The 12,321-nt window shown below is 49.0% G+C and overlaps 1 protein-coding gene across 1 annotated transcript in view; it reads left to right on the top strand.

Moving 5' to 3' along the window:
• Nucleotides 1-2,980, top strand: part of ESF1 (ESF1 nucleolar pre-rRNA processing protein) — a 325,806-nt gene extending 322,826 nt beyond the window's left edge. Inside the window, exon 14 of the mRNA XM_086927725.1 lies at nt 2,340-2,980. Within this exon, the coding sequence (XP_086783851.1) occupies nt 2,340-2,648 (309 nt within the window). The 3' untranslated portion in view covers nt 2,649-2,980. The remainder of the gene's footprint in view (nt 1-2,339) is intronic.
• The last annotated feature ends 9,341 nt before the right edge of the window (nt 2,981-12,321 follow it).

Below are 12,321 nucleotides of genomic sequence, written 5' to 3'. Positions count from 1 at the left end.
GGATTTCGCAGCAACCAGAGCACCGAGACCGCCCTCCTCGCCGCCACCGACGACATTCGCATGCTACTCGACCAGGGCCACACTCCGGCCCTCCTCCTACTAGACCTCTCTGCAGCCTTCAACACTGTTTCTCTCCGACAGGACCCAAAGGATCAGACTCCCACCATTCCTCTCCGAACCCGCAGAAATCAACTGCGGAGTATCCCAAGGATCCTTGCTCATCCCCACGCTCTTCACGAACTACATGGCCCCGCTCGCCACCATCATCAGACAGCATGGACTCAGCATAGTATCCTACGCGGACGACACCCAGCTCATCCTCTCCCTCATGAAAAATCCTGAAGACACCAAACTCTGCTTCCAGGAAGAAAGGAAGGAGGGACATTGCAGCCTGGATGAACGACAGTTGCCTGAATCTCAACTCAGAAGACAGAAGTCCTCATCCTTGGACCCTCCCCACAGCCTGGGACATCCGCCCTCTGAACCCCTCCCACTCCAACGGACCACACCCAAAACCTCGGCATCATCCTGGACTCACCAGATCAACGCCGTCGCCGCCACCTGCTTCAACGCCCTCCTCATCCTCCGCAAGACCTTCAAGTGGATACCCCCCCCCCCCCAGAATGCAGAAAGACCGTCACCCATGCACTCATAACCAGCAGACTGAACTATGGCAACGCCCTCTACACCAAAATCAACAGAACCCTGCTACACAAGCTCTAAACCATCCAGAACATCGCAGCCAGTCTCGTCCTCTGAACCCCACGACAAGAGCACATCCACTGGCTCCCCGTTGAGAGGAGAGTAACCTTCAAGCGACTCACCCACGCCTTCAAATCACTCCACAACATCAGACCCAGATACCTCAAAGAGAGAAAATCCTTCGACATACCCAAACGGAACCTCCGCTCCGCCGACCTTACCCTGGCAGAGACCCCACATATCCGAGGGCGGAAGAGCCTTCTCCTATGTCACAGCAAAGGCTTGGAACGAGCTCCCAGTCGACATCAGACACTCACCTACTCTGCACAGCTTCAGGAAGAGCTACAAGACCTGGCTCTTCGACTGATCTGGAGCTGCTACCACCCCACCCCCCAAGCACCTTGAGACACTCATAGGTGAGTAGCGCACTCGATAAATCTCTGATTGATTGATTATCATCTGGATTACCTCAAAGGATCCAGATATACTCTCATGAAGGGGAAAAAAATAAGGATTGAGATAATAGTATCTACATGCTTTTGGTCCCGTCCTCAACCATAATTAAAGTGGAACTTGGAGCATAGCATTTGTCAATTTGTTTATTTATTAAAATTTCTTTTTTTTAAAATTATTTTGATTGAATATTTCGCCATTAAAGACTATTAGAGGAGCATAGTGGGGCGTGTCCCTGGAATTTAGATTGTGTAATCTCTGCTTGGTCTCCAGACAAACTTTAGAGCATGTTCTTTTTGGGTATCCTTTATTGTACCATAATCGTCGATGCTTGTTGAAACCACTGTTTTTGAAATATGGAGTGCGTTCATCAAAAGATGCCATGCGTTTTTTTATTTACTCCAGTAAATAAAATGTGTTTTAAAAAAAAAATGTTTTTAAATGTTTCGTAGATATATAATGATTGGGTTAACTGTATTCCATGTAAAGTGGATCTCATTGTAAATCTGTATTATAAAAAAGACCGGTTTCTTTCACCATCTCAGTGGTTAAAGATTTCCTGAAAGGCATTGACTCTTTGGTAGGCCTGTATACTTTTGTACAAATTGTGGGCTCATTTAAACTCATGCATAGGTCTGGGCCACTAGCGTGGCTCATAGTTCTATCTTCAGCTAAAAGGGCAAGTCAGATTCAAATTGTGTGTGCCGAAGGACCTAGCAAATAGAATTCCGCAGCATTAAAGTGACCCTAGTTACTCACTCTTCTTTTTTCCTGAAAGGTATGTTGGACTAGCTTAGCAGTCCTACTGTTTTGTTGCATTTTTTCACAAATTCAACCACAGCAGAAGACTCTGTTAATACCTTGGATATTAAAATGGCTTGGAGAGAGTGTTGTGATAAAAAAAATTGACGTATGTAAATCAAAAAACATTTGTAAATTATAGGTTTGTCCATACTGGCTTGGCATTCAAAAGAGCCCAAGGAAACATGAATAGATTACTACATTTCCACATATCATCCAAAGATCAACAGACCCTTTCATGGTTAAATCCTCCTTCCACGCTGTTTAAAATAAAATTATATATTCAGAAATATTCAGATTCAACTATCTAAAAATTATAATTTCTCTGATTTCAGAAGTGTTGATTTAATTGATTATCTAATATGTGTTGTTCCCATTATTAGATCAACACTGGAGATACCAGGTTTCAAGCTATGTATACTTCTCATCTGTTTAATGTGGATCCATCTGACCCCAATTTCAAGAAAACCAAAGCCATGGAGAAAGTCTTGGAGGAGAAAGCTCGGCGAAGAGAACAAGAACAGGCAAATCATACAGAGATCCTAAAGAAACCAAAACAAGTAATAGAAGAAGGAAAGAAGCAGCAAGCCTCTGTGAAAAACACCCTGGATCCAGCTTTATCGATGTTAATAAAATCTGTAAAAAATAAAACTGAACAGTTTCAAGCACGGAAAAAACAAAAAGTAAAATAGACCAAACAGCCTAATTTTGTATCCTCCTTTCAAAATTTGGCTCACTACACTTGACTATCAGCTAACTTAATCATGGATTATTTTCGGAATGCTGTCAACATTAGTTGTAGTGCTAAAAAAGGGACGTAACACGCAACTGATTTAGTAACCAGCTGCAGCATCTTCATTACACTTTTGTGAGTGGTTTAACAAAATAAAGCCACAAGGATACCAGTTTTTCTTTTCCCAACAGATATGTGACTGTGAAACAAAAACATATTTTAAACTTTATTAATATTTGAAATATCTATTTGTAAGATATATTCACCCAATATAAACTCTTTGTCATAAAAGGTGTATTATTTATCTTTTGTTACCCTCAAAAGAATGGGGAGCGGAAGTCAACCAAAGTACAGGTAATGGTGTATTTGAGTAATGATGATTGCCTAAGCTTGGTTGTGAATCTTTTCTTGATTCATATGCTGTGTATTGTTCTATTCACTAGTGCTTTGGTCTGGAATTGCCCTTATTTTTTCCTTTTTTTTGTTTGTTTTTTTGTGTGTCAACTAGTGGGTTGGTACAGACATCCACCTATGATGTCGGAAGTATGCCCACAGTGCGTGTGTGGTCTCTGTTTTCTTTTCTCTGTCATTAGGTTCAGTTGCACAGTCTAAAGTTCCAGGTCAGATCACGGAGGAAGTGGAGATGACACTGAGGAACATCAAGGAAAATGGCAAAAAATGGCTGGAAACTCAGCAGGCACTAAGGAAAACTGAAAATCACAGAGAAAGACTAAAATACAAGTTTTTTCATTTTGACTTTGTGGGTCAGAGATTGTATAAAGAAACCGTTAGTTCTAGATTCATTACCTTAGAATTACCTGGATCCGGAAAGTTTTTCGTCAGCAGTACCACTGCGTGTCGGTAGGTGGCGTTGGTCGACTGCGTCCGGCGTTGTGGTCGCCGGGATGACGTTGCGGAAGTTACTTAGGTGCCACTCCTGCACGCTGACAGCAGTTCTTTCTTTTTCCTCACAAGCAAGTGCAGATCCGTAGAGAGCGGTACCCCCAGTCACTTTTTGACTGATTTTTTTGCAACTTCTTTCGAGTCTTACATAGACTCGTGGTGCGCAAGGGATACCCGGTTTCAAGGCCTGCTGTTTCTGTTCTAATTTCTACAAGCGATGAATGCCATCTTTGGGCAGCCTGACTCCGCCGCGCGCCTTCGGGCCCGCGGACTCGGCTGGGGGTCCTAGGCCTTTGACATCGGGGGCTCCAGCCTCAGCTCCGCAGGGCCCCCTTGGAACCAGGCCTGGATCCGGAGCGACTTGGGTCGACCTCATTATACCTCCACCGGCGCTGATTCCACCGGCACAACTTCCGGCGCCGGCTGGACCTCTAGCTGGCATCCACCCCGGTTTCCACCCCAATGTGGATACAGAGCCGGACCAGCGTCGACCGACGGATCCGGTGCCGATGGTTACTATTGTGCCTGCATTCCACCCTGCCTATGTTCAGCCTGTTTGGCAGCCAGAAGAGGGTGAGGAAGACTGCTCAGCTGGAGTACGATCAGGACTGGAGAGATGACCTGGGGGATGCCAGGGGTCTGGACACCTCACCAGACCTTGGCATGTTGTCTCCTCCTACCGTGGCTACAGAGGAGGGAGCGTCTTATGCAGTGGTGTTGCGTAGGACGGCCGAGGCCCTACACCGTGAGCTACTACTGTGGCCAGACCGAAGTGCTTCAACCAGCAGCGAGCTCTTCGGAGCCCCTGCTGCTATTCAATGAAGCCCACACAGACATCCTTTTGGGCACCTGGTCCAGGCCCACCACAGGGACTCCTGTGGATAGGATGGTTTCCCGACGCCAACGCCCGGCCCCGGGCATTCCCACTTTCCTCTCCCAACACCCCACCCCCGAAAGCTTGGTAGTCCAAGACTCAGCATCCCACAGCGCATTCCCTACTACACCACCGGATTGGGAATCCAAGGAGCTGGATCAGTTTGAGAAGAAGTTGTTTTCTTCCTCCAGCTTAGGATTCAGAAAAGGGGGTGGTGATGGACAGAGTTTCTGAATTAAGCAGAATACTCCTACCCAGTCAACAGATCAGGGCTTTAATCCATCACCGTTTTTTAGCTCACTGCACCATCCCAGCTCAGAACCTGGCTATATGCAAATTAGTCTGTTCCTGTCCCAGTGCATCATGGGAACAGGGTAAACCAAACTACCAAGCCAATTCTTATACTGGGAAGGAAACAAGCTTCCGGGGACCGGTGTCTGGCATTTCAGCCGTCGTCGGCCCGGCTTGCTTGAATCCTGATGGTGCAATGAGCAAGGGACTCCCATCTGAGTATACCCTTCCACGCTTATGGTGGACAAAATGATTCAGAAAAGGGGGTGGTGATGGACAGAGTTTCTGAATTAAGCAGAATACTCCTACCCAGTCAACAGATCAGGGCTTTAATCCATCACCGTTTTTTAGCTCACTTCACCATCCTAGCTCAGAACCTGGCTATATGCAAATTAGTCTGTTCCTGTCCCAGTGCATCATGGGAACAGGGCAAACCAAACTACCAAGCCAATTCTTATACTTGGAAGGAAACAAGCTTCCGGGGACCGGTTTCTGGCATTTCAGCCGTCGTCGGCCCAGCTTGCTTGAATCCTGATGGTGCAATGAGCAAGGGACTCACATCTGAGTATACCCTTCCACGCTTATGGTGGACAAAATGATTCAGAAAAGGGGGTGGTGATGGACAGAGTTTCTGAATTAAGCAGAATACTCCTACCCAGTCAACAGATCAGGGCTTCAATCCATCACCGTTTTTTAGCTCACTGCACCATCCCAGCTCAGAACCTGGCTATATGCAAATTAGTCTGTTCCTGTCCCAGTGCATCATGGGAACAGGGCAAACCAAACTACCAAGCCAATTCTTATACTGGGAAGGAAACAAGCTACCGGGGACCGGTTTCTGGCATTTCAGCCGTCGTCGGCCCGGCTTGATTGAATCCTGATGGTGCAATGAGCAAGGGACTCACATCTGAGTATACCCTTCCACGCTTAGGGTGGACAAAATGATTCAGAAAAGGGGGTGGTGATGGACCCCCTTTCCTGAATCGTTTTTGGCCACTATAGTTGTGGCAGGGTATACTCAGACATGAGTCCCTTGCTCACTGCACCATCAGGATTCAAGCAAGCCGGGCCGACGACGGCTGAAATGCCAGAAACCGGTCCCCAGAAGCTTGTCTCCTTTCTGGTGAAGAATTGGCTTGGTAGTTTAGTCTGCCCTGTTCCCATGATGCACTGGGCCAGGGACAGACTGATTTGCATATAGCCAGGTTCTGAGCTGGGATGGTGCAGTGAGCTAAATAACGGTGATGGATCAAGCCCTGATCTTTGGACTGGGTAAGAGTGGTCTGCTTAATTCAGACACTCTGTTCATCACCACCCCCTTTTCTGAATCGTTTTTGGCCACTAAAGGTGTGGGAGGGTATACTCAGACATGAGTCCCTTGCTCACTGCACCATCAGGATTCAAGCAAGCCGGGCCGACGACGGCTGAAATGCCAGAAACCGGTCCCCGGAAGCTTGTCTCCTTTCTGGTGAAGAATTGGCTTGGTAGTTTAGTCTGCCCTGTTCCCATGATGCACTGGGCCAGGGACAGACTGATTTGCATATAGCCAGGTTCTGAGCTGGGATGGTGCAGTGAGCTAAATAACGGTGATGGATCAAGCCCTGATCTTTGGACTGGGTAAGAGTGGTCTGCTTAATTCAGACACTCTGTTCATCACCACCCCCTTTTCTGAATCCTTCCTCCAGCTTAGGGCCACGGTCGGTGAACACCGCATCCTTCTTGGGCCGTTATTCCAACTCCATGTGGGGTACAGTGGCGCAAGTGCTGCCTCAGCAGAGTTCGCCATCCGATGTGGACAGGACACTGCCGACTCACTGGGTAGGACCATTTCAACGTCTGTGGCGCTTCGCCGTCATGCCTGGTTGAGGACGACTGGCTTTTTTGAGGATGTCCAGATCACCTTGATGGACATGCTCTTTGATGGTGGTCTCCTGTTTGGAGACAAGGCAGACAATGTGCTAGAGCGCTTCAAGGATTCTTGGGCTACGGCCAAATCCTTGGACGTCTCCACCACGCACCCTGCACGGTCTGGTTTTCGCCCCTTTCGTGGCCATGGAAGGGGTGCCCCAACACGTTCCTTTCAGAGCCACAGGCCAGCACACGCTGTTTAACCTCAGCGAGGGCCGGGGACGTGGGAACCACCGACGTGGTTCTGGGGGCCAGCGGACAGGCGAGTCCACAATTGCCCCCTCTGCAGCAGTCTCCAAACCTTCCTAGTCAGACCTTTCATGCCCATCAAACGCCATTGGGCGGCAGCATTCGCCATCACCTCCACCACTGGCGCACCATCACGTCGGACTGGTGGGTTTTGCTGATAGTCCGGAGGGGCTACTCCCTCCCCTTCGAGACAATCCCCCCAGACATGCCACCCCAGTACCATCCCATGTCGGGGGATCATCTAGCCCTTCTCCAACAGGAAGTTAAGGCTCTCTTGGCCAAGGGAGCCATCAAGTACGTTCCTGCCCCAGAAGTAGGCCGTGGTTGCTATTCCCACTACTTTGTTACCCAAGAAGGACAAGGGCCTGCGTCCTATCTTGAATCTCAGGGACATCAGCTGCTTCCTCCGGAAGGAGAATTTCAAAATGTTGACCCTGACTCAGGTCTTGTCTGCCCTAGACCCTGGAGACTGGATGGTAGCGTTGGACTTATAGGACGCTTATTTTCACATTCCCATCCTGCCGGCCCACTGGTTACCTGCGGTTCATGGTAGGCCACGAGCACTTTGTTTACCGTGCTCCCCTTTGGCCTTACCAGCCCCCCCTCAGGTGTTCACGAAAGTGATGGCAGTGGTCGCAGCTCATCTGCGCAGATCGGGGGTTTCAGTCTTCCCCTATCTCGACGACTGGTTGTTGAAAGCGAGCTTGCCCCAGGCAGTAGTTTCCCACCTCCAGACTACAGCCGACCTCCTGCATTCGCTGGGGTTCTCCATCAATGTGCAGAAGTCTTACCTGACCCCCTCTCAGAAGCTCCTCTTCATTGGAGAGGTTCTGGACACAACGCAGTTTCGGGTGTATCCTCCTGAACAGCGAGTCCGGGATATTCGGGCTATGATTCCGATCTTTCAGCCTCTATCCCAGGTTTCGGTCAGGATGACCCTGATGGCTGCTGGGCCTCATGGCCTCCTGCATCCTGCTGGTCGATCATGCCAGGTGGCATATTCGGGCTCTGCAGTGGGACCTGAAGTTCCAGTGGGCGCAGCACCAGTGGAATCTCTCCGATTGCGTCTAGATCTCGGAGGGCACTGCACGACAATTGCAGTGGTGGCTCACGTACCAGGATTGGGTCACCGGCAGGTCCCTCTCCCTTCCCCAACCATAACACTCAGTGGTGACAGACGCATCCCTTCTGGGATGGGGCAGCCACATGGGAGAGGCTGAGATCAGAGGCCTCTGGTCTCCGGCGGAGTCCGAGCTCCACATCAACCTTCTGGAGCTTCGGGCGATCTGTCTTGCACTAAAAGCATTCCTTCCCTCGGTCTGGGGATGAGTAGTGCAGGTGTGCACGGACAACACCACCGCCATGTGGTACTGCTACAAATAAGGCGGGTCGGGTTGTGGACCCTATGAAGAGGCCCTCCGTCTCTGGACATGGCTGGAACATCAGTGCATATCCCTTGTGGTTCAATACCTGGCAGGTTCCCTGATCGCCAGGGCGGAAGAACTCAGCCGCAGGTGCATGATGGTTCACCAATGGCGTCTTCACTCTGAGGTGGTGCAAGGTCTCTTTCAACAGTGGGGAGAGCCTTGGTTAGATCTATTCGCCACCAACAAAAACGTGCAATTTCAGCAATTCTGCGCGTTGGAATTTCCAAGGCGGCACTCACTAGGCAACCCTTTTTGTCGCAAGTGGAGTTGCGGTCTTCTATACTCATTTCCGCCTATACCACTTCTGCCTAGAGTGCTGAAGAAGATCAAGTGCAACTGGGCCCAAGTCATTCTTGTGGCTCCGGATTGGGCACGAAGAGTCTGTTATCCCGAGCTGCTCAACATGGCCATTGATCCCCCGGTCTGACTGCCTCTTCGGGAGGATCTTTTGTAGCAGCAGCAGGGGACGGTCCTCCACCCGAACCTGTCCAGCCTCCACCTCCTTACTTTTCTGAAGTGCGCTCCATTTGAGCCGCTACATACCTGTCCTCTCTGACTTCTCACTCTGAAAATTGCTTTTCTAGTGGCCTTCACCTCTGCACACAGGGTGAGTGAGCTACAAGCTCTGTCTTCCAAGCCTCCTTTTCTGGCTGTTCATCCGGACAAGGTTGTCCTCCAAACTCGACCTTCCTTTCTTCCAAAGGTGGTCACTTTTCATATTGGCCAAACCATCACTTTGCCCACCTAATTTCCGCCTCCTTCAAGAGAGGAATAGAGGCTCCATCGTGTGGATCAAAAACATGCGCTTTCCTTTTATTTGGATCACACCAAGCAATTCTGGGTGGACAACCAGCTCTTTGTTGGTTACGTGGGCGCTAAGAAAGGTCGGGCCGTGCACAAACGGACCATCTCCAGGTGGGTCGTTCTTTGCATCAAGGCCTGCTATTCTTCGGCAAAGAAGGAGCCTCCAGTGGGGTTGCGCTCCCATTCCACCAGGGCGACTGCAGCTACTACTGCTTTGGGACGGGGAGTTTCCCTAAATGACATCTGTCAAGTATCTACGTGGGCATTGCTGCACACGTTTACCAAGCACTACTGCCTGGACAGCCAAGTCCTGAGAGACAGCTTCTTTGGCCGTTCTGTTCTCCAGGACTTTCTGGTGTGAACTTGGTTTGCAGACCCACGTCCGGGGTTGGTATTGCTGGGGTATCTATTCTAAAGTTAGGAATCTATAACTAACTGTTTTCTTTCAGATGAACAATATATCTGTAAGAAACATAGGTTAGTTATAGATTCCGTACCACCCCACCCTGTTCTGCGAACTGATTTCTACGGTTAAGGACATCCTTTCAGGGCCCTAGTTTTGTGCACCAGTGGTCAGTGTCTTGCATGGCTCTGTGCTCCTAGCGCGGAAAGTCGTGTACAGAAATTGCGTCAGCATGCATGGGTGGCATCTAAGTAACTTCCGTGACGTCATCCCGGCGACGGACGTGGAGTTGACTGATGTGCAGGGGTACTGCTGCTGAAAACTTTCCGGATCCAGTCTGACGCCTGGGGGTAATTCTAAGGTAAGGAATCTATAACTAACCTATGAGTACCACCACAAACTCGCTCAAAAGGAAAAACAGCAGCTATGTACGCTCTGCCTGTCCAAGGATCAGAAGTCCGAAGGTTGTAAGACTTGCAAAGGTTTCCTCCCAGGGGGTTCTTATAGTCAGGGAGAAATAGAGGTGGAAACACTTCACTATGATGCATTTTCATGCCAAACAACACTCCCTCTGGCAATTGTGACTGCTGAACAATGAGGAAACGCTCAAAGAGACTGAAGTGGTGCAGGGAGCTGGGGCTGATATCAAAACCTATGTCGACCTTGAAATAGAATACATGCTGAACAAGCATTGGCATAGCCAATAGGTCTCACCTTTAAGACCTTATAAGTGTTTAGCCAAGCAACACTGCACTGACCTATTTGAATGTCTCCTTTTTAGACTTTATCTACAGCCCCAACACAGTTGGAAAGGGGCGCTGGTCTACAGGCCGCCCGGCCCGATTCATGATTTCAAAGGTCGTCTATTAAATTCATCTCCCCTCACATTATCGCCACCCGTAATTTCCTACTTCTAGGGGATTTTAACATTCATAGCGAGGACCCCCACAATCACGAAGCAGTGGTCTGTCTGGAGGATTTGGCCTCCTTCGGTCTCCTCAAAATCAATAGTGCCCCTACCCACATAGCTGGGCACACTTTAGATCTCATCCTCTCTATCTCCCAAAACATTACTTATGGGGATACACTTCCGCTGACTTGGTCCGATCACTCCTTAATAAGCTTCCATCTGACGAGCCCTTCCACCACTTCTACTCCCTTACCACTGACGGACAGATAGTACAGCCCATGGCACAAAATCAAAGCCCACCACTTTACATCCCCTTTTATGACCTGGGACACTGACACGACAATGTTGAACTTTAATAACATATCTCCAACATTCTGGATGAAACCGCACCTCTGAAGCCGATCACCCATGCCCACATATCCACTGTCTCTGACTGGTATTCCCCTGTCCTACGCACGAAAAGAAGGGGTGCAAGAAACTAGAACGTACTTGGCGACTACTCCATAGAGATAAAGATGGGTACAAAAGTGTTTTAGCATCATATCATAACAACATCAAAAAAGCACGCAAAATCTACATTGCTCAGCTATTGGAGCAGGCTGGCTCCAACTCCAGGACATTATTTGATATAGTTAAGTCCTATTCCAAACCCAAGGCATGCGATACAGGGGAATCCCCCTCACAGTCGCTATGCAATAATGTTGCGGCATATCTCACTCAAAAAATCGACTCCATTTATCAAAACATCATCTCTGCAAACACCACTTCCTCCCCCACCACTACTAGCTCTTATGATCCACACGACACTTCCGATCAACTTGACTCCTTCCCCCATCTCTGTCCAATGGAAGTCTCATCCCTCCTTGAGACAATCAAATCCAGCTCCCCTATAGACATCATCCCTGCAAAGATTACCGCCAAGTTTGCTGAACAGCTCGCCCCCTCCTATCTGCTCTATCCTCAACAACTCCCTGAGCACCGGTCACCTCCCCCCTGCATGGAAAGATGCTCAAATCATACCCATACGGAAAAACCCCAAGATTCCGACTACTGACCTGAGCAACTACCGACCTATATCTCTCCTACCCCTAAAGACTAAGCTTATTGAAAAACATATCAATAGACGCTTGTCCGAGTACTTAGAGACCTCCCAACATCTTGATGCTTCTCAATCTGGGTTCCAGGCTAAGCATAGTACTGAATCCGCCCTTATTGAAGTCACTGACAACATTCGTAGGGCCATGGACAAGGGTCAAGCAGCACTCCTGGTGCTGCTTGACTTGTCCGCTGCGTTTGATACTATTTCCCATCAGATCCTACTGGATAGACTCCATGAGATAGGCGTTAGAGGGTTGGCCCTGAAGTGGCTTACCAACTTCCTGACAGACAGGACGCAGACCGTCACTATGGGAACCTTTAAATCTGCCACGACTAAAGTTAGCAAGGGGGTCCTGCAGGGCTTCAGCCTGAGCCCGACCCTTTTTAACATTTATGTTACCCCTCTGGCTAGACTCATGAGATCATTGGGATTCACCCCCATTTCTTACGCTGACGACACTCAGCTCCTCCTCACATTTGATAAAAAGCTGACGACACTCAGCTCCTCCTCACATTTGATAAAAATAGACCTGACATTGAACTCATGTTCTCGGAAAGCATGAAATCCATCGCTGCCTGGATGCGGGCCAACTACTTACAACTCAATGCTGGCAAATCTGAAATCATGTTGTTTGGAGGACCTGCCACCTATTGGGCGCCTACTTGGTGGCCGGAAGAACTGGGTACTGCCCCTACCTCTAAAGAAGTGGTTAAGAACCTAGGTGTCAGGGTTGATCGCAAACTCACCCTTGAGACGCATGTTAA

Source organism: Lissotriton vulgaris, chromosome 6, assembly GCF_964263255.1.
Source record: "Lissotriton vulgaris chromosome 6, aLisVul1.2, whole genome shotgun sequence".
Lineage (NCBI taxonomy): Eukaryota > Metazoa > Chordata > Amphibia > Caudata > Salamandridae > Lissotriton > Lissotriton vulgaris.
The sequence above is the reverse complement of the archived record's forward strand: the minus strand, read 5'-3'. Positions and strand labels throughout refer to the sequence as shown.